This window comes from Cyphomyrmex costatus, unplaced genomic scaffold (genome assembly GCF_001594065.2).
Source record: "Cyphomyrmex costatus isolate MS0001 unplaced genomic scaffold, Ccosl1.0 scaffold132, whole genome shotgun sequence".
NCBI classification, from domain to species: Eukaryota; Metazoa; Arthropoda; class Insecta; order Hymenoptera; family Formicidae; genus Cyphomyrmex; species Cyphomyrmex costatus.
Window position 1 is genome coordinate 275,872 of NW_017275304.1, and position 25,223 is coordinate 301,094.

General features: G+C 28.7%; 4 protein-coding genes across 4 annotated transcripts; all 4 read right to left on the reverse strand.

Moving 5' to 3' along the window:
- Positions 1 to 1,441: 1,441 nt before the first annotated feature.
- Positions 1,442 to 4,109, reverse strand: LOC108782589 (odorant receptor 4-like). Its single transcript, XM_018550894.1, has 6 exons — positions 4,032 to 4,109; positions 3,323 to 3,900; positions 2,954 to 3,053; positions 2,695 to 2,805; positions 1,744 to 1,899; positions 1,442 to 1,495 (listed from the first exon to the last, which is right to left on the reverse strand). Exons 1-6 carry the CDS (start codon positions 4,107 to 4,109, stop codon positions 1,442 to 1,444), a joined length of 1,077 nt encoding a protein of 358 aa, XP_018406396.1.
- Positions 4,110 to 6,041: 1,932 nt separating this feature from the next.
- Positions 6,042 to 9,081, reverse strand: LOC108782590 (uncharacterized). The gene is made up of 5 exons (XM_018550895.1): positions 8,279 to 9,081; positions 7,900 to 7,999; positions 7,149 to 7,259; positions 6,339 to 6,494; positions 6,042 to 6,095 (listed from the first exon to the last, which is right to left on the reverse strand). The coding sequence occupies exons 1-5, from the start codon at positions 9,079 to 9,081 to the stop codon at positions 6,042 to 6,044; spliced, it is 1,224 nt and encodes a 407-aa protein (XP_018406397.1).
- A 1,726-nt stretch (positions 9,082 to 10,807) lies between these two features.
- LOC108782591 (odorant receptor 22c-like) lies at positions 10,808 to 13,995 on the reverse strand. Its single transcript, XM_018550896.1, has 5 exons — positions 13,193 to 13,995; positions 12,797 to 12,896; positions 11,536 to 11,646; positions 11,126 to 11,281; positions 10,808 to 10,861 (listed from the first exon to the last, which is right to left on the reverse strand). Exons 1-5 carry the CDS (start codon positions 13,993 to 13,995, stop codon positions 10,808 to 10,810), a joined length of 1,224 nt encoding a protein of 407 aa, XP_018406398.1.
- Positions 13,996 to 19,982: 5,987 nt separating this feature from the next.
- On the reverse strand, positions 19,983 to 25,177 carry LOC108782592 (odorant receptor 82a-like). The gene is made up of 5 exons (XM_018550897.1): positions 24,381 to 25,177; positions 24,032 to 24,131; positions 23,764 to 23,874; positions 21,164 to 21,319; positions 19,983 to 20,036 (listed from the first exon to the last, which is right to left on the reverse strand). The coding sequence occupies exons 1-5, from the start codon at positions 25,175 to 25,177 to the stop codon at positions 19,983 to 19,985; spliced, it is 1,218 nt and encodes a 405-aa protein (XP_018406399.1).
- Between the last annotated feature and the right edge of the window lie 46 nt (positions 25,178 to 25,223).

Sequence of the window (25,223 nt, forward strand, 5' to 3'; positions counted from 1 at the left end):
TGTGTGTGTGTGTGTGTGTGTGTGTGTGTGTGTGTGTGTGTGGATGTTTTGATCATAAATTGATAATTTATATCAACATTTCTATTCTTATAAAACAATTATAATTTGCAACTAATGAAGTATAAGAAAAATTAGTTTACTGTTTAATGAAACAAAAAATGTATATTTGCAATACTTACATTATCAAAAGTTGTAATAGATAAGAATAATTTTCTTGTTGTGATCTTAATTTCGTTATTCGATCGGGCGATAATCAAAATGAGAGCAGTTTTATGATGTAGATTGTAGACTATACCAGTTAATTATATATGCCATTTTCTCGATAAATTTGCACTAACAAATTGACATGAGAGTTAAATTTTATATGAAAAGAATTTTCAAGCATTTGAATTAATAAAAAATTAAAATTAAATTTATAATTTCGTTAAAAATAAGGTGATTATATTAGGATTTTTTCTATTAATATATAAATGTATTATATTCCATTTTTTTCTAAAAATTTGACTATATGTTGTGCAGGCAAAGTTGCTTAGTGAATCATTATTATTATTATATACTTAATACGATTCTATGTTATGATACGTTTCTAATAATATAGATCTATTGAAAAATTGAAAGCAGTAACTAATAGCTGCGTTCATTTATTCTGCAATTTGACAGTTTTCTTTCGATGTGCGCTTATTAGATTATACTTTTAGATCTAAAGAAATGGCTTTGCTTCAGTGAAGAAAATTTCTAACACACTTGCAAATAAAAGATTATGTTGTAAACGCAGTTATTGATTGATTTATCAAAAAAATGTCAAAATTTGACATTTCCAAGATCTCGGTTTTATAACTTTTAACGGCAGATAAGTATCATTCCGTTGTTGTTACGCAGATATTCTGTATGGTTAATATGTATTTTATATATATATATATAAATTAGTAGAATTTTATTATTTATAAATGGTGATAAAAAAGTTACAATGTTGTACAAAGTATACATTAAGTTTAAATATGAATGTAATCATAAAATATTATTAATGTACTATTAATCTTTCTAAAATTATTAATCTTTGATAGCTACGGATTTTTTGAATAAATTCCGCAAATTTGCTTTCTAAAAAAATATGAAATTGCATAAGAATCCGATGTCTAGTAATAAAGAACGTTTGATTTAAAACTTATGTTCTTTATTACATTCTTTATTACACAACTAGCTCTTAGCCTTTCAATTGTTTTATTTTTTTTAATACTTACAGAGCCTTATTATTATTCATTATAAATAAAAAGTATAGAAAATTATGTGATACATACATTATATATTTGAAAATAATTTAATAACTGACAATCTTAGATTTTACATAAACATTGATTATATTTTACTATTTTCAAGATATATTTATTTATTCTACAAAATATATATTATGCATATTTTTTTATGTTTCACTAACCATGTTTCACATAGTCATTGTTCGCAAGAAATTTAAATATACCATAGAAGTTTTAATTACCTGAAATAAACACGTTTGTTTTTACACAATGCAAAGCAGTATATATTGTTATGTAAGATGCATTAAAATTTGAAACTTCGAATCATGCACACTCGTGTAATTAAGTGTATGGACGTTTTAATCATAATGCATAATTCAGTTCCAAATTTACTTCTTATGAAACGATTATAATTCGTAATTAATAAAGTATATAGAAAATTAATTTACTATTTAATGAGACAAAGGAAAGGTATATTCATATAACTTACATCACCAAAAGTTGTGATAGATAAATGGAATAATTTTCCTGCTGTAAATTTAATTACATCATTCGATCGAGCGATAATCAGAATGAGACCACGTGCAGTTTTGTGATGTAGATTGTACCAATCAGTCATGTACGCCATTTCGCCGACAAGTTTGCACTAACAAATTGACACAAAAATTAAATTTTTTTATGAAAGTATTTAACAATTGGATTAATAAAATGTTAAAAATATTCAGTTTTGTTGAAAGAGAGTAATGTAATTATAATTTAAGATTTATTTCTGTTAATCTGACAGTATTATCTATATTATATTCTTTCCAAAAATATTGATTACATTAAATAGAAAAAAAAAACAGCTAAGTAAGCGCACAGTGATTCTTTATTATGATATGTTTCTAATAATGTCTATTGAAAAATTGGATGCAGTAACCAATAATTGCACATTTATTTTGCAATTTGATGGTTTTTTTGTACATACGTATTGGATTATATTTTTAGTTCAACGAAGGAAACTTTTAACACTTACAATTAAACCATCGTATGTTGAACGTGATCAATGAATTATCAAAGAATGTTAAAATCAAACTTGTTCCATACGCTGATTCTATAACTTTTAACAACAGATTGGTATTGTTATGTTGTTGTGAGGATAACATGGTACAAAAAACTATGCAACGACAACATAACGATACTGAATTGATTGATCAATACCCATTTCTATCAATGTAGATTAAGTTTAATCTTGGTCCAATTAACTCTTCGTTTTTTTCTAGTTCTAAGAATTAGAAAAAGACGAACATTAAGTTAAATCGAGATTAAAATTAATCTACATTGGTCAAAACGGGCATAAGTCAATCATTATAACAATGATTGACTTAACCATCAATTAATGTTAATCCGAGTTGCTGAAAGAAGCGTAAGAGTACTGATTTTAGTATGTTTAATTCGTAACCTGTTCTGTGATGATCTCTCCAATGTAGCAAAATATAAAGATATTAAAACACAACGATAAATACAATAAGGCATAAGATATTATTTTTGCTGTATCCAACGTTTCCCAAGCCTAAAAATTAAAATATGAGCTCATTTTTATCGTGTACAAAATTTGGAATTTTTTGAGTATATTTTATAATAAAATATAACAATATTTGTTGGTTTTTATGAGTAAATGGCATATGTCTAAGTTTTTATTTTTATAGTTGCTAGCCCACCATAATAATGTAATATCCAAGCAAACATATGACTACCGTACTTCCCACTAATTCCACAAGAGCAACTTTATGCATAATACTTTCCACTTCTGATATAAAACTGAAAAGTGTAAATGTATATAAATAATACATTAAATTTTTGTTATAAATAAATTCTTGTTATGTTGTATTTATACTTTTCATGAATACAATTGACACAATTCTCCTTTATTAATGCATAAGAAACAAAAAATTAATTTATCCTAATTTAAACGCGAATATCTGTTTTCTTTTAATGATTACGTAATTAATTAAAATGACAATTTAGAATTTTTTATGATATATTAAAGAATGTGTATTTCTTTGATTGAGTGTCCGCCTATAAAATACCTTAAAATTCTTAGATGACGTTGTACAACAGCAGCTAGTTTTCTTTCAACTTTATCACTCTCCTTCGTTTTGTTTTCAACTAATTCATGTAGCCATGAATATAGCACATTTAATTGACCACAAGCATGTATCGCAAAGGCAGCAGCTAAACTGCAACCACCGGTATTACAGAAACTTATTACTAGTAGTACCAGGTTTTGGAAAACTATCGCGATTTCGTTCACAGGAGTAAATCTCGTGTCAATAATTTTACTGTAAAATGGACACGTCATCGGATGTGTTGTAAAAGTCTCGTTGCCGATGATAATAGTTGTAGTTTTCATCGATTGTCCAAAGCTGACAAATAAGCAACCGCTCTGCATCATTATCCCACAGATTATGGTAACGAAACGGCTGAATTTGGCATATTGTAACATCACTTCTCGTTCGTCGATCTTTTGCACAAGATTCCAGTCTACCTCCATATGTTGTATTAATTTGTGAAAATCATCGCTACGTTTGAGCAGCACCCAGTAATGTACCGAGCTCACAAATCTGTTGATCACTGGTCCCATGGCATTCAGTTTTTGCCGAATATTCTGTGCCTCAAATAATACATACAATAAACACGGTATCGTTGTGACTGCTATTATGCTTGAACAAATGAAAATTTGTAGTAATATCATGATTTTGCACAATGAACTCGATGCATTTGTTTGTGGCCACGCACCGATTGATCTGAGAATCCATCGATTAAATTGCAAACTGTAATTGATATTTTTTTCCGAACTCTCGCTTTCTGGTTCATATTTGGAATTTGACATGATCACTGCACGAAAGCACACAGTGTACTGCCACTGATGGACAACTCATCGTACGGAATATGAAAAAGCGCCTGCGTCAATTTTCAGAAGAGTTTCGTGATCAGTCTAACATTGTAAAAGGTTTTTCACATAAACTAATATTTTCTTCGTGAGACATGTCATGTAACCAATGGGGCATTCAGTTTCGTGAGACTGAAAATGCGGAATGTCTCTGATTGGTTACATGATACTCATTACTTGGAAAATATCAATCCATATATACAAAGCACTCTTAACGCCCTCCTCTGAGGGACGTATATTCAATCGATATATTTGCTCGTTGAGAGTTTCTAGTATTCGAAGTTTGAGTGAATATCGCGTGTCATAAACATTGATTGTGGAAGTGCTGTTGAAAGTGTAATTTAACTGATTTTTTCATTCGATAATTTTTGTTATTATATCAATTTTTTTCGCATTTTAATTAACATAATAAATGAGGAAAGTTTTATTTTTTATAAATAGTAATGAAGGTTAAAACATAATAAAATATAGAAAATATTATTAACGTATATATGTACATGGAAACTAGAAAAATATATTGCTTAAATTTTTTAATAATTTGAAACTAATTACTTTATGGCGTTCTATATATAACATTATAATTAATTTCATTTATTAACTCTTGGTTTAATGTGTTTATTATGTCGTGAATGTGAATATAATTATAAAATCATAAACATTATTAACCTTTCACTTATACTGCTTTGAATCTTTTTGATTCGAACAAAAATTTCAATCAAATATCTAAACACGACACTTATGTATGGTGGTACTTACTTATTGTTAGTGCGGCTGTTAGGTTCCAGATTGTACGTAAAAAAATTCTCTTCGAACTTCTATTCATCCACATTATAAATGTTCAGTACTGCAAACTGTGTACTTCAAACAAGACGCTGTAAAAATACGAGTTTTAGAATAAAACTTTTTCCGCAATAATTTTTTTCGCATTTTTCTGTAAAACTTCTTGCTTACAATTTTCGACTTAACTTTTAAATTTTTACCACTACGTTTCTGTCTTGCGTTTAGATGACAATATTCTCAGTGGTAATAATATAACAAAAACAATCAATATATCCAATTGCAAACTGCAATCGTTATATTTATTTAATCCAACTTTTCCTGCTATACGTTGGGTGCTTTTCATTTAATAACACAAATCGACAATTGTGTTTGGCACTAGTGCAGAGTGTTATTGTATAAAGACTAGTTGACGCAAACGTCATTCTATTTTTCTTTAGATTTCGTGAGTAACAAAAATAGAACGATGCTTGTATCGATTTATCATTAAATGAGAAGCACCCACTAACAGCTTGTGTTCAGTATGATCATTTTATGAAAACACGCAATATGCTGTTATGAATTCATTATACCAAAGTCGAATATGAAATAGAGCCTGAGCAAACCTTCGAAAATATTGGATATATAAATAACGTGATATTACACATCTGCTTCGGAAGGATAATATGTTCAATCAATAATTGCTTTTCGCAATAGTACTACTTTTAGGAAGAGAATATCGCGTGTCACGAAGAGAAAAAGTTCGTAGAAATAAACACGCTTCATTTACCTGTTACTATGTTCTTTTTCATTCAATTATGTGCAATTGTATTTCTCATTCTGTTAAAAAAGGTATACATAAAATTTCGAGAAAAATTAAAATTTTTACCTTTTATATTGAAAGTATAATACAAACATAAAAAATTTTTAAATATGTGTAGATATATATATTTGAAAATAATTTATAATAACTGATTATCTCAGATTTTTTTACATAATCATTGATTTTATTTACTAAAACTTGTTTTTAAGAAGTATTTATTTATTCTACAAAATATATATTATGCATATTTCTTAACTTAGGTTTCACTAACCATATTTTACGTAGTCATTGTTCGTAAAAAATTTAAATATACCACAGAAGTTTTAATTACCTGAAACAACAGGTTTGCTTGTTTGTACACAATGCAAAACAATATATACTATTCTACAAACTAGATTAAAATTTGAAATTTTTAATCGTATATACTCTCTCTTGTATAATCAAATACGAGTATATAAGCATAATAGATGATTCAATTCAATAATCCAATTTTATAAAGATGATCATAATTCAATTAATAAAGTATATGGAAAATTTATTATTTAATGAAATAAGGGAAATATGTATTACTTACATTACCAAATGTTGCGATAGACAAACGGAATAATTTTCCCGCTGTGATTTTAATTACGTCATTCGATCGAGCGATAATCAAAATAAGACTACGTGCAGTTTTATGATGTAGATTATACCAATCAGTCATGTATGTCATTTCTCCGACAAGTTTGCACTAATAAATTGACATAAGAGTTAAATGTTTTTTAAAAACATTAAATAATTGGATTAATAAAATGTTAAAAATAAATGTTAATATAAGTAGATGTTCTCTTTTTCATTCAAAGTTAAGTAATTATATTTTAGAATTTTTTTCTATTAATATAACAATATTATACTTCACTTCCTTCTAAAAATATAATCTGCGTTGAGCAGGCAAAATAGCTCAGTAAGTGCTTAGTGATTTATTATAACATGCTTAATAACTTTTTTTATTAGAATACATTTCTAATATCATAGATCTATAGAAAAATTAAATGCAAGAACCAATAGCCACGTGTTTCATTTATTTTGTAATTTTTTACAACGCGCGCTGATGGAATTATATAATACTTTTGGATCTAGAGGAATAGTTTCATTTTAATAAAAAAAAAAAACTTCTAACACTTACAAATGAAACATTGTGTATTGAACGCAGTCATTGGCTAAATTATTAAAATCTGACATTATAAGTACCTCGATTTTATAACTTCTAACAGATTTGTATTATTATTGTTGCGCGCGCACAGGTAATTTAAAAAAATCTGCACAACGTTAACGTAATGATACCGAACTGTCATTAAGTGTTACAGAATCGAGGTATTAGTTTCAATATCTTTTAATTCTTAACCTGTTCTGTGATAATCTCTCCAATGTAGCAAAATATAAATATATTGAAACCCATCGATAAATATACAATAAGAGAAGATGTTATTTTTGCCGTATCAAGTGTTTCCCAAGCCTACGCAATCAGAAAATTTGTTTTAAATGCAATGTACTTCAGGTGCTGAATCGATCCATTCAAATTTGTGTTCATGTAAAGTATGTGAGAAAGTATTATATGTATTACAAATGTTATTTACAAAATTAAAAACACATCAATACAATTTTAAACGAAATAGTAAAAGTACATTTCTTGACATTTCACGTTTGTGTGTGTGTGTTAAATTAATAGTAAATTTTACTCATTTTTCTTACAATTTACTTTTTAAAACCTATTTTTTTATTATACGTAATGAATGAATAATATTATGAATGTTGTTTCTTTAATATTAGTAAATATATCAAGTAAATAAAAATATTCAGACAATATAATGATATCATGATAAATTAATACATAAGTATATATATATATATATATATGTGTGTGTGTGTGTTAAAAATTCTGCACAATACCTTGTCAACGACCGATTTTTTAACACAAAAATCCAAAATGTCTTTTTACTATGTAAAATTAAAAATGAGATGAACGCGTCTTTATTATAAAAATTAATATTTTTAATACACGTTTTATAGTTAAATTGTGGTGTTTGCTTTTTTGTGAATAAATCTTATTTTGATATATCTAATAAGATTTTTTCTCTTATATTTCTATAGCGTACCATAATAGTATAATATCCAAGCAAAGACATGATTATCGTGCATCCCGTTAATTCCACGAGAGCGGCTTTATGCATAATACTTTCCACTTGTGATATAAAACTGAAATATATAAATGTATATAACGCAGTAAAATTTTTCTATACATAAGCCATCGGTTCATTGAACTTATACTTTCATGAACACACACAATGAATTTCTTTCTAGCAATCCACATGAAAAAGAAAATTAATTTATTGCTACGTATGAGCAACACCTAATTTAAACACATATATTTGTCTTTAAATTATTAATTATTAATTTAAGTGGTAATTTAGAAGTTTTTTTATAGAATATTAGAAAATGTATTTTTTTTTTACCAAGTGCCTGCTTGTGAAATACCTCAATATTCTAAGATGATGTTCCACGATAGCAGCCAGTTTTTGTTCAGCTGCATCATTTCCCTTTGTTTGGCTTTCAACTAATTTATGTAGCCACGTGTACAGTACGTTCAACTGACCACAAGCATGTATCGCGAAAACAGCAGCCAGACTGCAACCACCGGCAGTACAAAAACTTATAACTAATATTACCATGTTTTGCAGAACCAACGCGATTTCATTCAGAGGAGTAAATCTCGTGTCGATGATTTTGCTGTAAATCGGACACGTTGTCAGATGTGTTGTAAAAGTCTCGTTACCAATGATGATGATAGCAGTTTTCATCGATTGCCTTAAGGCGAACAATAAGCAACCGCCCTGCAGCATTATCCCACAGATTATGGTAATGAAACGGCCGAACTTGGCATGTTGTAGCATCACTTCACGTTCGTCGATTTTTTGCACGAGATTCCAATCTGTCTCCATATGTAGTATTAATTTTTTAATGTCATCCCTACGTTTGAGCAACACCCAGTAATGCATTGAGCTCATAAATCTGTTGATCAGTGGCATCATGGTATTCAGTTTTTGCTGGATATTTTCTGCTTCAAATAGCACATATAATACACACGGTATCGTTGGTACTGCTATTATGCTTGAACAAATGAAAATCTGTAGTAATATCATGATTTTGTACATTGAACTCGATGTATTTATTTTTGGCCATGCACCGATTGGTTTAAGAAACCATCGATTAAATTGTAAACTATAATCAATGTGTTTTTCCGGTTTTTCCTTTTCTGATGCATATTTGGAATTTGACATGATCACTGCACGAAAGCACACAGTATACTGCCATGGATGGACACCTCATAGTACCGGAATATGAAGAAGCGCCTGCGCCAATCTTCAGAACAGTTTGATAATCGGTCTAACATTATAAAGGGCTTCTATATAGACTATGATATTTTCTTCACAACGTGTATCGTGTAACCAATAAAAACATTCAGTTTCGTAATATAGAACGTCTCTGATTGGTTGAGCGGAAAGTATCAATTCATATAGAAGTACCCTTACTCCGATATGGAGGCGTATATTCAATCGATGTATTTGCTCGTTGAAAGTTTCTATTGCCTGAAGTTCGAGTGAATATCGCGTGTCATGAATATTGTGAGGAAAGATTCGTGGAAGTGCCTATCACGGAGAGAAGCATTTCTTAAAATTTACCTTGAAAATATAGTAATTATGGTACAATACAATAAATTTAAAGATTTTTACCATGCACTTCAGTAAAATGAATCATACTTATTTTATATTTTATTGTAGTTTTATTAATAAATGTGAGAGATGTACATAAAAATTCTTCGAAATATAATATTGTCCCGATTACCATATTTTCATGGTAAATTTTAAGATATAATTCTTTCCGTGATATGAAAGTGTTTAATATATATATGTATGTATATATATATATATATATATATAGTGAATGTAAACGTAATCGTAAAGTAATTAACTTATTAACCTTCGATTATGTACAACTATGAATCTTTTGATTCAAGCAAAAATGTAGTAGATTGGCATTTATATACGGTTGTATTACGACGTTTCTAAATTGTACGTAAAAAAACTTCGAGCTTTTATTGATCGCTTAATTGTGGACGTTTATTATTACAGATTCTGTAGGTATTTTATATTACAGGATGATTTAGAAATTTGATTTGAGTAGTGGCACACATTAGAAAATTATAAATTAGTAGTGTATATCTTTGAAAGTATATTACTTACTCATAACGTTGATTTCGACGTATAATTATTGATTTCATTTATCAATTTATGTTTGTTGCGCGCATAGTGTCCTATATAGTATAATATTATATTAGACAAGTATATTATATTTAGAATTTTTTTACGTTTTACACATAATCGCATAATTGCCGCGTAACTATATATAATATACTTGATGTCGTTATGTTTCTTTCTAAGAACATGAACAACAGTTATTTTGTTTTAATATTGTGTTATAAATCTCACTTTACAGGATCTATAATTCATAATTAAGTTTGAAGCAGGATTTTGTATAATTTTATTGAGTTCATAAAAAATATTTGAAAAAGTAAAATAGATATATATAGAAAAAATATATATATATCTAATACATATTTTCTATATATGCGTATTTTATTTCTTTAAAAGTTTTCTATCTTACACAATATGCAAAATTAGATGTAGATTCTATTCTAAATTTAATCGCAACTAATAGGTCGCCTAATTGAGCCTAAAAGTATAATCCAAGCCAAAATTGAATTTGGTGGGCGTTATATGCTCAAACCCAATTACAAAATAATTTATGCTTACGAAGAAAATTAATAATAAATGATGCCTGCAAATCTCTATACTAATAATTTTTAGTACGGTAATCTCTATTTTTTTGTGCAATTCGTGCAATATGTGAATAAATTTTATTTTCAGAGTATACTAATTAGGTGTAAATAAAATGTTATATTTACAGTTCGTATATTTTCTAACTTATATTTCACATAATCATCGTTTACACAGTCATTGTTCGCAAAATATTTAAGTATACCATAGAACTTTTAATTACCTAAAACAACAATATACTTGCTTCTAAAAAGCAAAAATGTTTATACCTATGTTAATTCTATATTTATAGATATTTATAGATTTTTTAAAATTTTATATTTTAAACCAAACACACTCATGTATAATTTAATATATAGATGTTTTAAAAGTAATGGGTATTTTAAAGTGCAATTATTATAAGACGATCATAATTTAAAATTAATAAAGTACATGGAAGATACAATTTATTAATTAGAAAAAGAAACGATATACTTGTTCTACTTACATCACCAAAGGTTGCAATGGATAAATGGAATATCTTTCCTGCTGTGATCTTAATTACGTTATTCGATCGGGCAATAATCAGAATAAGACCACGTGCAGTTGTATGATGTAGATTATACCAATCAGTCATGTATGCCATTTCACCGACAAGTTTGCACTAATTTGAAATAAAATTTTCTATCAGTAAGAATTCGATAATTTGAATTACCGTAATATTAAAGAAAACAGAAGTATTTAAATTTATTAGAAATAGTAGAATTTTATTATAAAAATTACAATTTAATAAAAATTTTTTTGTTAATGTATAGTGTGATATTTTATTCTTTTCTTAAACTATTTACTGCATTGCTAAGAAAATATTAAGATGTGGTTTGTTTTTGTTTCGGTAGGTTTTATATCTCGACGTATTACCTGTTCTGTGACAATTCCTCCGATGTAGCAGAATATAAAAATATTGAAACCCATTGATAAATATACAAAAAGGTAACCTGTTATTTTCACTGTATCAAGTGTTTCCCATTCCTACGCAGTTAAAAAAATTTTCTTGAAAGAGGAAGACCAATAAGTTTTTTGGCCCCGCCTTTTATTTACCGTAAACAATTTTTTTGCATTATATAGTCATTAGAAATGTCAAAAATAATTATATAAACAAAAATTTGTGATTCTCATAAATTAATTATTTATTAATTATTAATTATTTATCTAGACACATCACATTATAATATACTGAATCTTTTTCGTAAAAAAAATTGAACGAATAAAATATTTTTGTTCATTTTACTGCTCTGCTATTATTTTAATGTCATTTTAGACAAATATCGTACAATTATTTCTGTATCTTTTTGATGTATCTATCTATATGTTAAAAGTAATTAAAAAATTCATTATGATTTGTACTCATCTTCATTTTAAAAACAAATGACAGTCTAAACTGACGTTAATGGCAAAGCGGTATGATAAATTTTAATATTATATTAATTCACACATAATCACAAAAAGAGCTATAATATATGTAGATTAATAATTAAATTAGCTTTTATAGGTTGAATCTTTTTTCATTTAATTATTTTTAACATTTGAGAGGTTTAATGGTCTAAAAAAAAAAGGGTCTTGTTCATCTTTTTACTAATATACATTTTACGTGTCTAATGATTCACTCGAGATTTTATATAATTTTATATAATTTTAGTACAAGAGCTGGAATATGTTACAAAGTAATGCAAATGTTACGTAATAATTTAACATTAAAAATGAGATATTTAGACACAATTGGAAAAATCGTGAAAGTATATTTGATGTACTTTTTATTCACTTATCTTAAAGCTTACGTTCTGAAACACATTATTTTATTTTTACGTTAAATGTTTTCCTACTTGTAAATTGTGTTTCTTTAATAGTAATATGTATTGAACAGCAAAAAATATCCAAACAATACAATCACATTATGTTAAATTAATATAAAAATTAATCATTTACCACAATAGCTTTAAGAATGACTAGTTTTAACACAAATACAGAATGTTTTTTACCGTATAAGAATTAAAATATGGATTAATCTTTATCGTATGATTTATCGTTTTTATACACATTTTGTAAAGAATTTCGATTACCTTCTCGTGAATAAATCATATTTTGATGTGTTTAATAAGATTTTCTTACATCTCTAGCGTACCATAATAACATAATATCCAAGAAAGCACATGACCATCGTGCATCCAATTAATTCCGCAAGAGAAATTTTATTCATAATACTTTCCACTTCCGATATAAAACTGAAACGTACGTATATAATATATTCTAAACATTATTATTCTAAAATTATTTTAATAAATAAGGTATCGACACACTCTGAATTTATATTTTTCAAATATATATTTAACAACAGATTTTAATAATCTATAAAGAAGAAAAGTGAATTTAAGTCATTTGACATTAATTTTACCATTGAAGATGAATTTATTCTAATCTTAACGCAAATATTTTAAATAATTATTTATTTTAATTAAATGATTGTTTGAAATTATAAGGCACTAGAGATGAATTTTTTAACGAATGTCGTGTAAAATACCTCAATATTCTCAGATGATGTTCTACGATAGCAGCCAGTTTCCGTTCAGCTTTATCATTTCTCTTCGTCTGGTTTTCAACTAGTTCATTTAGCCACGCGTACAACACATTCAACTGACCACAAGCATGTATCGCGAAGACAGCAGCCAGACTACAAGCACCGACAGTAGAGGTAGTCATTATTACCATTGTTAGGTTTTGCAGAATCAACGCGATTTCATTTACAGGACTAAATCTCGTATCGATAATTTTACTGTAAGTCGGGCATGCCGTCGGACGCGATGTAAAAGTTTCGTTACCGATGGTGATGGTAATAGTTTGCATCAATTGTCCTAAGCTGTACAGTATACAACCACTCTGCATCATTATCCCACAAATTATAGCAACGAAACGACCAAATTTGGCATGTTGTAGCATTATTTTACGATCATTGAGTTCCTGTATGAGACACCAATCTTCCTCTATATGTCGTATTAATTTGTGAATTTCACCATTACGCTTAAGTAGTACCCAATAATCTATCGAGCCCATAATTCTATGAAGCAATGGCACAAAAGCACGCAGTTTTAGTTTGATATTCTTTTTCTCAAATAACACATACAATAAACACGGTATCATGTTGGATGCTACTATGCTCGAACAAATAAAAATTTGTAGTAATATCAAAATTTTCCACACTAAGCTCGATTCATCTATTTGTGGCCAAGCACCGATTGCTTTTAGAAACCATCGATTAATTTGTAAATTGTAATCGGTATTCTTTTTCGGTATGTCGCTTTCTGTTGCACGTTCTGAATTTGACATGATCGCTGCACGAAAACACTCTGTATACTGCCACGGATAGACTACTCATCGTACCGGAATATAACGAAGCGCCTGCGCTAATCTTCAGAAGAGTTTGGTGATCGGTCTAGCATTATAAACGACTTTCATATGGATTAGCATTTTCTTCGTAATTGTACAAAACCAATGAGAACATTCAATTCCGAGAAACAGAAAGTGTGGAACGTATCTGATTGGTTATGCGATGTGCATTACGTGGAAAATATCATTCCATATTGAAGCACCCTTATTCTGATTGTGAGAGGAGCATATATTCAATCGATATATTTTCTCATTAAAAGTTTCTATTGCTTGAAGTCTGAGTAAATTTCGCGTATGAGTGGAGGTGCCATGAACAGGAAAGATTCGTGTCATTGAAAGTGCTTCAACTTAACAAATATTTTGATTCGAAATATATATATTTTAATTAAGTTTTTCGCGTCCTGATCAACAGACTAAATTAATTGATTTTTATTATTTAAAAATGATGATAAAAGTTTCAATAATCGGAATTTATTGTTTATTTAAAGAATTATATTCAAGATATGCCTACTTAATACCGTGAAATAAAGGAAATATTACAAATAGATGGAGATGTCAGTACGACTTTTTGTCTGTACTGCTCCTTTAATTTTTGAATAATTTTATGGCATCAATAACACCATTACTATTCTTTCACATAGTATAGTTAATTATATTCGTTAACTTTTATTTATATTATATTGTGAATTTAAATTTAATTACAAACTGATTAACATTATTAATTTTCGACTACTGCTACGGATATTTCAGTCCGGAGCAAAAATTTTAATTACATCTAAAGCGCGTTTGGGACTTAATTGGGTATGATTGATACATACAATTGATATGTACGGCCGTGGAGTTTAAATATTGTATATATAAAAACTTCAAACTTTTCTTCATTAATATTGATGAAGTTAAGTACTATAGATTTTGTACTTCAGACAGACCGCTTTGCTGTAAAAATACAAGTTAAAGCTTTCCTTTCGAATTTTTTCATATTTTTTTTTGTAAAACTCTTATACGGTACATCACATAATTAAAAAAATTTTTATTAAAATGTTCTTTTATTTACATATTTAGATCTTATATATCATTTATCATTGATTAAAAAGAAAATAATTGAAATCATATTTGGATCGTAATTGATATTTACGGAAAAAAAACTTTGATTTAAAATATGTATGCATGAATATTAAAAATTTAATATTCATGCATACATATTTAATTTAATTTAATTTTAGTTTTAATTCTATTCTTTTAATTTTAATTTTGTGATAATAGATTTGTTTTTCTAATATATTAATATAATTATTGTAGGATGAGAGAGTCAGATGGTTGTGCATAAAAGGCGTGTACTAGTGACTGTATAAAACACTTTATTAAGAAATCGTCAGGATAACATAAACTGGCGTGTTCAGTCTGTCGGTCAGTCCGGCTCACGAGAACATTTAGAACTGTCGTCAAAACGGAAGAAGAAGAATGTGCGCTCTCGGAAACGCATCGCTTCCCTCTCACGGCGGGGAATAAACTAAAATCAGTTTGCTATCGGCAAGTTAGCCGCGTGATACGAGCAAGTGACTAACCCGGTTGCCTTACATTATGTTATCATAATATAATTTTAAAAAATATTATATTGTACTGCGCCAATAATATAATTATAAATAAATTAATGTGAGACAATTTAAATACTGAAGAATAAATTACTGAATTGTAGTTATCTTTTTTGAACCAACACGGGATATTAGTGTGTATATAGTACATTGTGTAACAGTGGGGGATAGTTGTTTATAGCGCGGGACGGGCGAGCGCACGAGCGAAGCGAGTCCGGCGCTATGAACAAATATACTCCCACTCGCTACACATAAAATTTTTCATTACAAGTGCTCGTAATGTGCCCTATACAGTAACGTTTTTACGCAGAAGAGTGGGATTAGAGATAACTCAACGGCTTGAGGTATTGGCTATTTCCCGCACGCAAAACGTCACGGTATATGGTAGTAGGGCACATTACGTGCGCGCGTGATGAAAAAAACTTTTTTTTCATTTCGCTCGTGGGCTCGCCCGTCCCGTGCTATAAACAACTGTCCCCCACTGTTGCACTATGTACTATTTCATTCTATATAATTAATACAAACAAATGATAACACATACGTTTCGACCTTAGGTTTGGGTTTTCTTGATTACATGAATAATGAGTACAAAAATAAAAATTATGTGGACACAGAAAATTTCATTATTGAACTTAAAAAACAATTCATGCAAATCAGAATTGTTTTTTTAGGGAGACGTTGAGCGATATTAGTATGAAGTTATCACTTCATATATTCCATTTACATCGATGCATTAAATTGCCAATATTATTCATAATTTTAGGCATATTTTCTAAATGTTTTACATTTAATACTTTACATGTACATTATAATATTGAAATATATAACGAAATGTTCTAAAATATATTACATCTGGAGACACGGTAGTGTCTCGGCGCTAAGCCAGGCGCGAATCTGAGAAATTCGGAGGATTGAGATGATCATATCTCAGTAACGGCTGAACCGATACATATATAATGGTAAAATTAAAAGTTTCCTAATATACGTTTTTCACACTTAGCTTAGACGACAATATATTCTATCAAATCTTATTAGACCCCGTGAGAGTTTTTAACTAATACTAATGAAAACATGCCATAACGGTCAAGTTGGATCTTGGATGCTTCTAATATAATTTCGTATGAATTTATTAAACATATACTACGTATGTAGATTCTTAAATGTGCGCCGAAGTTTTTTTTTCAGACTTATAACGCAATTCTAGTGAACTACCGCAGTACTATCAAGAGTTAAATTGACTAACAATCTAACAATTTTTATGCTCATAGCATCTTGGTTTTAAATGTTGAATGACATTATAATCTGTAAATGACATATTAAAAATTTGTAAATAATTAATTTATATTATGAAAAATATTATCTCGGCCGGGAGTGGAACCCGGACTCTGGCACTCTCTCCGTCTTTAGACTACCGAGGTATGGAATGTCAGTGTTTGACTCTCGACCGAGGTAATATTTTTCGCAATATAAATTAATTATATAACATCTTTTTATTAACTGTTTCTTTTTATTAATTGATTCTCAACATTTATGTAAGATAAGGTACATTATTATATTTATATATATTGTCAGATTTATGTACTTACAATTAGGTATCAATTTTCTTTTGTTAACGGTCACTTTTTAAATTATTACTGTCCTACTGTCGAGAATTTTTCAACGACTAATTTGATTATTTTAATTTATTGACTCGCTATATTATAACACAAGACACGAAACATTTGTACTGTATGTAATTATTTTTATTTTTATTTTTATGTGTTGAATATTAAAACTCTTTGTTACTTAACTGGTTTTTAGCTCTTTAAGTGTATTTTGTTTGATAAATTAATTATTTATAGACTTTTAATAAGTCAGTGATAAATTTTAATATGTCAGTCGACATTATTAAGATCCAAGATGTTATGACCATCAGAATTGTTAGATTGTTAGTCAATTTAACTCATGATAGTACTGCAGTAGTTTATTAGAGTTTGTGTTGTAAGTCTGAAAAAAAATGTTGGCTCGCTTTTAAAGATCTACGTACGTAATATAAATTCACACGAAATTATATTGGAAGCATCCAAGATCCAGCTTGACAGCATGTTTTCATCGGTATTTACAATATATTCTGTTGCAGTACTGTAAGAAAAAACAATCATTATTCAGTATATCTGATCACAAACTGTAATCGATATATTTATTTAATCCAACACTTTCTGTCACATATTCGATACTCTCTATTTTGTGACACAAACATCGTTCTATTTTCCTTTGTATTTAGTGAATAACAAAGAATCGATCTGTATCACCATGAAAAGCTTCCACTACCAGTCTACATAATTAGTATGATTATTTCATAACACGCAATGCGCGTCACGAATGGACAGTTCTTTGTGCCATAAATGAATGTGAAATAGAACACATTGTGCACACCTTCGAAAACGATTGATGAATAAGCCTAATATTATAACTACTACAAAAGGGTTTCATTTCCGATCAATAATTGTTTGTCGCGAATTTAAAATACCAGTTGGGGAAAGAGAATTACGCGTCACGAAGAGAATACGTTCGTAGAAATGTGAATGTACTTTAGATACCTGCTATGTTCTTCTCTGTTCGGTTATATGCAGTCTTACTTCTTTTATTATTAAAAAGGTAAATATATAATTTCTATTAAAAAGGAGAAAAAACGGCTAATGAGAGTCACATCTCAAATACAAAAAAATCACATATATGTATTAATGTTTTCAAAAATAACGCATATATTAATAAAAACGCAAAAGACGCTAGAACATTTTCAGATCGAAAGTAACAAACGAAGAATCATATAAAATATATACAGGGTCTCCAAAAAGTTATTTTGAGAAAAATGTTTCAGACAAGAATTGTAGGGTTTAATATGATATATTTACTGATCTAATCAGTTTGACCTTGGGTATCGTCGCCAAGGTCAAATCAAGATCACGTAGAATTTTTTTAATGGAACCCTCTATTTTTTATTACATTTTCTTGTAGCTTACCTCGAGAGCTTCTCAAAACAGTGTTATAAAATATTTTTCCATTAAGTATTTTTCGAGTTATAAGGCTTGAAAGTTACAGTACCACCGGCATTAGCATTATCCAAAGTACACCACGTGGAGGTTGCACGGTCGGATTTACACCTCTTGTGTGTGTGTGTGTGTACGTATACGCGTGCGCGAGTGACAGTGACATACTTTTTAGATATTGGATTATTCCATTTCTTCAATTAATTAAATGTTCGAAGTGTCTCCCTTCTACCGTTTAACAATGAGCTAAATGTTCATAGAAATTATTCATTACATTGCTTATTTGTTCTAAAGTAATCAGCAATGCTTTGTTTATGAACAAAGATGTGTCGTGTATGCACGCACGCACGCACACAAGAGGTATAAATCCGACCGTGCGACCTCGTGGTGTACTTTGGGTAATGCTAATGCCGGCGGTACTGTAACTTTCGAGCCTTATAACTCGAAAAGTACTTAATGGAAAAATATTTTATTATAGTGTTTTGAAAAGCTCTCGAGGTAAGCTGCAAGAAAATGTAATAAAAAATAGGGGGTTCCATTAAAAAAATTCTACGTGACCTTGATTTGACCTTGGCGACGGCACCCAAGGTCAAACTGATTAGATTAGTAAATACATCATATTAAACCCTACAATTCTTGTCTGAAACATTTTTCTCAAAAATGCTTCGTTTTCAAGATATTCAACCGTTTCCGGACTTTTTGGAGACCCTGTACATATATTTTCCATGTATTCTCGAAAATTAAGCCTTCTGTTATTTAAGTTATTCGATCAATTTTATATTTCTTATAGAAAATTAATACTTCGCAAGTGGAAATTAATATAGGCATGAAAAAAATCATAAGATAGATGTTTTTGAAAATTAATAACTCATTATATCGATTTTAATATAATGGTAGAATTTATTTATTAATCTTTGTTGCATAGTGTCTCATACAGAATATAGGACGCTTATCCTTTTGTAATTTTTCTATATGTTTTAAGAATTCTTTAATTGTATAATATTTGATATCGTTATATTGCATACATGAATAACATAAATATCTATTATTTTTATCAATAGACCAATTTATGAGTATAAAAGCCCAGTTAAAATTGAAATTTTTTTGCAAGAAGTTTGTAGTGAATGGAAAATGATTGTAAATGTTTCCTGAAAATCTCTGTATTAATGTTTTTAACATCATCGATTTTGAATTTTTAATTTGTGCAATAAATTGTTATATCTTTTTCAAGTTATAATAATTGGTTCTATATGTGTAAAATATATCATATGTATATTTCTTAACTTACATTTCACGTAACCATTTTTTACATAGTCATTGTACGTAAAAAATTTAAATAGACCATGGAAGTTTTGATTACCTGGAATAACAATATACTTATTTCTGCAGAGAAAGCTAAAATAATATATATTACATTTAAAAGTTACAAATATATAGATTTATTAAAATGTGACATTAAATTTAACTACTCATATATAATACAATGTGTGAATGTTTTAAACATAATATATAGTGTGCCTTCCAACATGCGACACAGTACATTGATCTCATTTTTATTTAACATTGGCGAACAACAAAGACGTACTGATACACTATGTTACACCGTGTCATTTGTGTCGCTTATAGAAAGGCACTGATAGTTTAACAAAACTTTACAATTCATGTAAGATAATCATAATTTAAAATAAGATTAATAACAATAAACAAACAGGCTAATGAGAGTCAAAAACTGCGGTAGTTAGTGCGAGTTTAAAATTCTTTATTACAATATAATTATAAATTTAATCAAACGTTTCGGCTACTATTTGAGCCATTTTCAATGATATAAATAATATAAATACCCCTTCAAATTCCATGTAGGATGGTCATCAATTAGCTGCACAGGTGTAGCAACACATCATCTCCATTAGACAAAAAATTAGTTGGTTTTTTGGTGATTAATGGACAACAGTGCAGCAAATTAAATAGATATAAGTCACATCAAAAGAATTTATAACATCATACGTGTAGAATAAAATGATACAAAGTCAACGGACAATAGTCAAATGAGATAAAAAAAAAAAAAATTTTGGTGTGACTTATATCTATTTAATTTGCTGCACTGTTGTCCATTAATCACCAAAAAACCAACTAATTTTTTGTCTAATGGAGATGATGTGTTGCTACACCTGTGCAGCTAATTGATGACCATCCTACATGGAATTTGAAGGGGTATTATTTATATCATTGAAAATGGCTCAAATAGTAGCCGAAACGTTTGATTAAATTTATAATTATATTGTAATAAAGAATTTTAAACTCGCACTAACTACCGCAGTTTTTGACTCTCATTAGCCTGTTTGTTTATTGTTATTGACATTCTCGAGAGTTCTATTTTTTATTTAAATTTAAATTTTAAAATAAGGTACACAGAATGTATAATTTATTAAACCGAAAGAAAGATGTTTTTTCTCAGTCAAAGGAAACAACGGTATGTGCATTACTTACATCACCAAAGGTTGCGATGGATAAGTGGAATAATTTTCCCGCTGTAATCTTAATTACATTATTCGATCGGGCGATAATCAGAATGAGACCACGTGCAGTTTTGTGATGTAGATTATACCAGTTAGTCATATATGCCATTTCCCCAACACGTTTGCACTAACAAATTGATAGAAAAGAAGATTTAAATTCTCCATGAAAAAAATTGTCGATGTAAATTAGCAAGATGTCAAAGAGATGTATTTAGTTTTATTAAAAATTACGTAAGAGAAAGAAGAAGTAAGATGATAATTTTAGGGTTTATTAATTTTTCTTTAATTCTGTGATGACATAAAGGAATTTTTTTCAGATTTACTATAACCTTACTTATTATCTATTTAAAAAATTGTTAAATGAATAATTAGATTTTTTTGAAAATTAATTTTTTTAAATATGTCAATTCTATAATCTTGATTTCAACTAAAAGTCATCTTGCTTGCAATCATTTTATTTAATTATATATTTAATAAAAATTTTGTAAGGCGAATAATGAAAAATATTGTTATGCTGTTCTATACATTCTTAGCTGTAGTACTTATATTATAGTGTAATTTGATAAGTGAAAATATATTCTGCAATTATTTTATTCTTTAAATTAACAGCAAAAAATTACATATGAGTATATCCTAAATGTATTTTGTATTATATTATCTTCTTTTGTAAAAGTTGAAATCAAATTAGAAGAGATGGTTTGCTATTATTCAAAGCTTTTAGTAAATTTATTAGCTTATTATCTGTTATTAACTTGTAGCCTAATTAATATTAACAATTTATTTTTTTTCCACTTTGTCATCTTATCCCCTTTATCCCTTACTTACATTTTAGTATACTTTCTATTAATATAAAAGTGTTATATTCCATGTTTTTCTATTACTGGCGGCGTCCAGCAGACAATACAGTGAGCGTTCAGTGTGATTCTTCATTATACACTATACAACAAAATTAAAGGATCACTTGTTCCACCCTGCAAAAATAGGCAAACTTTGAGATAGAATAACTTCGTCAAAATCGTCATCGTATCGAGATGTTTAAAAAAGCATTTTAAAGCTTGAAATCTCTACTTTTCAGACCTGTACTTCAAAAAACGGTCTTATTGATATTTCGTGAAGTTGCACAATCATAAATAAAAGTGTGTCAAAACTAAAAATTTTTTACAAAATTTGCCAATTTCCACGGAGCCAAGTAAAAATTGTGCACAAATGCGGTTTACAGCTTTCGAAAGAGTGAATCTTTACCTTCAATTTGCTTTTTGCTGAGCTCTGTACGATTTTTTTTCACCGAGTTATTTAACGTTTAAGTAAAAATGGCCTTTTTATTTCAACGTTGAATAATCGGTGAAAAAAAATCGTACAGAGCTCAGCAAAAAGCAAATTGAAGGTAAAGATTCACTCTTTCGAAAGCTGTAAACCGCATTTGTGCACAATTTTTACTTGGCTCCGTGGAAATTGGCAAATTTTGTAAAAAATTTTTAGTTTTGACACACTTTTATTTATGATTGTGCAACTTCACGAAATATCAATAAGACCGTTTTTTGAAGTACAGGTCTGAAAAGTAGAGATTTCAAGCTTTAAAATGCTTTTTTAAACATCTCGATACGATGACGATTTTGACGAAGTTATTCTATCTCAAAGTTTGCCTATTTTTGCAGGGTGGAACAAGTGATTCTTTAATTTTGTTGAGAAATGTAATATAAATAAAAAAATTATTTAAGGATATGGCTCAATAAATTAAAAATAAATGATATAGAAAGGTTACGAGCCAAATAATATGCATTAATAGTTAACTAACATCGAGATAAAAACGAAAACATATTAAACGAACATTATATTATAAACAAAATACAAATTACAAAGAAATTATAAACAATTAGACGTTTCGACCTCGCTTGAGTCATTCTCAATATTACAACATATGAAATTCAAAAAATATATGATACATAAAAGTAAGAAAAACTATTCGAGGGAAGAACAACTTTTGTGAACGTTACTTGTTGCAGATGTAATAGTTGTATCTTGAATGATATTTATGGTTTCGTTAGAAGTCATAATTTGCAAATCGTTAATACATAGATAAAATTTGTTCCTCATTATTGAAAAGTCATCACAAAGCCTCACTAGTTGTTTTGATTTAATAGTCAATGTGTTATTTCGATTTCTTTATCATTTCTTTGTAATTTGTATTTTGTTTATAATATAATGTCCGTTTAATATGTCTCGTTTTCATTATCTCGATGTTAGTTAACTATTAATATATATTATCTGACTCGTAACCTTTATATACCAATTATTTACTACAAATACCTATTCTAGTACGTTTTAAATATAAGTCCATTGAAATCACACACACATAAAGATAAGAACCAATTGCATTTGTTTATTTTTTAATTTGGTAGTTTTCTTTGCTGATAGGATCATATTTTTAGTTTTAGGGAAATAGTCCTACTTCAGCGAAAAAAACTTCCAACACTTGCATTAAAATTTTATGATGTACGCGATCATTGACTGAATTACCAAAAAATATTAAAATCTGATATTTCTTGGTTGTAATATCTTTCTATTCTCGACCTGTTCTGTTATAATCTCTCCGATGTAGCAAAATATAAAAATATTGAAAGCCATCGATAAATATACAATGACGTAAGATGCTATTTTGGCGGTATCGAACGTTTCCCAAGCCTAAAAATTAAAATAATCTCATTTTTGTCGCAATTTATATAGTTATCAGTACATATTTTATGAAAGAATAGCAATATATTTTACGTTTCAAAAATGAATGACATTTAATAGATATATATTTTATTAGATTTTCAAATTTTTATGATTGTTAGCCTACCATAATAGAGTAATATCCCATTAAACACAAGATTATCGTGCATCCCATTAATTCTGCAAGAGAAGCTTTATGCATAATACTTTCCACACGTGATATAAAACTGAAACATATAAATGTAATGGAACTCTTATTTTATATAAATAAGTTATCGGTATATTGAACTAATGCTTTCTTATGCATACAACGTTAAGATTTTCTTTTAGTGATTCAGAAAAAAAAAATTTACTTTTATTTTGACAAAAATATTTATTTCAAATAATTAAATTAATAATTAAATTATTCAAAAAATTTGAAAATTCTCAGATACATAGGACATGTATATTTTCAGCAATGTTCGTATGTGAATTACCTTAATACTCTTAGATGATGTTCTACAATAGCGGCCAATTTTCGATTTGTATTAATTTTTTTTTTACTTTCAACAAGTTCTTGTAGCCACAGGTACAAAACGTTCAGTTGACCAGAAGCATGTTTCGCAAAGACAGCAGCCAAACTGCAACCACCAACAGTAGAGAAACTCGCAACTAACGTTGTTAGATTTTGCAGAACTAATGCGATTTCATTCACAGGGCTAAATCTCGTATCGATGATCTTGCTGTAAATCGGACAATTCGTTGCATGCGTCTTGAAAGTCTCGTTGCCAATGATAATGGTTGTAGTTCTCATCGATCTCCCTATGCTAAACAGAAATAAACCGCAATGCATAATTACCGCACAGATTATTACTATGAAACGACCGAACTTGGCATGTTGCAGCATCACTTCACGTTCGTCGATCTTTTGCACAAGATTCCAATCTGTCTCCATGTGTTGTATTAATTTGTGAATGTCATTTCTACGCTTGAGCAGCATCCAGTAATGTATCGCACCCATAATTCTATAAAATAGTGGTGCGACGGCACTCAGTTTTTGCTTGATATTGACTGGTTCAAATAACACATATAACAAACACGGTATCATTGTGACTGCTAACAAACTTAAACAAATAAAAATTTGTAGTAATATCATGATTTTGTACATTGAACTCGATGTATTTATTTTTGGCCATGCACCGATTGGTTTAAGAAACCATTGATTAATTTGTAAACTGTAATCGATATATTTTTTTGGTATGTCGCTTTCTGACACACGTTTAAAATTTACCATGATCACTGCACGAAAGCACACGGTGTACTGCCACGGATTGACAACT

Excerpts from the sequence above, each read along its gene's own strand:
- LOC108782589 (XM_018550894.1), bottom strand. The coding sequence starts at position 4,109 with ATGAACCAGAAAGCGAGAGTTCGGAAAAAAATATCAATTACAGTTTGC. Across the intron at positions 3,901-4,031 it reads ATGGATTCTCAGATCAATCG|AATATTCGGCAAAAACTGAA; the intron begins GTGCGTGGCCAC and ends TTTGAGGCACAG. Across the intron at positions 3,054-3,322 it reads CGTCATCTAAGAATTTTAAG|TTTTATATCAGAAGTGGAAA; the intron begins GTATTTTATAGG and ends TACACTTTTCAG.
- LOC108782590 (XM_018550895.1), bottom strand. The coding sequence starts at position 9,081 with ATGTCAAATTCCAAATATGCATCAGAAAAGGAAAAACCGGAAAAACAC. Across the intron at positions 7,260-7,899 it reads TTGGATATTATACTATTATG|GCTTGGGAAACACTTGATAC; the intron begins GTACGCTATAGA and ends CTGATTGCGTAG. Across the intron at positions 6,096-6,338 it reads CTATCGCAACATTTGGTAAT|GTAATTAAAACTTCTGTGGT; the intron begins GTAAGTAATACA and ends CTGTTGTTTCAG.
- LOC108782591 (XM_018550896.1), bottom strand. The coding sequence starts at position 13,995 with ATGTCAAATTCAGAACGTGCAACAGAAAGCGACATACCGAAAAAGAAT. Across the intron at positions 12,897-13,192 it reads CATCATCTGAGAATATTGAG|TTTTATATCGGAAGTGGAAA; the intron begins GTATTTTACACG and ends CGTACGTTTCAG. Across the intron at positions 11,647-12,796 it reads TTGGATATTATGTTATTATG|GAATGGGAAACACTTGATAC; the intron begins GTACGCTAGAGA and ends TTAACTGCGTAG.
- LOC108782592 (XM_018550897.1), bottom strand. The coding sequence starts at position 25,177 with ATGGTAAATTTTAAACGTGTGTCAGAAAGCGACATACCAAAAAAATAT. Across the intron at positions 24,132-24,380 it reads CATCATCTAAGAGTATTAAG|TTTTATATCACGTGTGGAAA; the intron begins GTAATTCACATA and ends TATATGTTTCAG. Across the intron at positions 21,320-23,763 it reads GAGAGATTATAACAGAACAG|TGCAAACGTGTTGGGGAAAT; the intron begins GTCGAGAATAGA and ends TCAATTTGTTAG.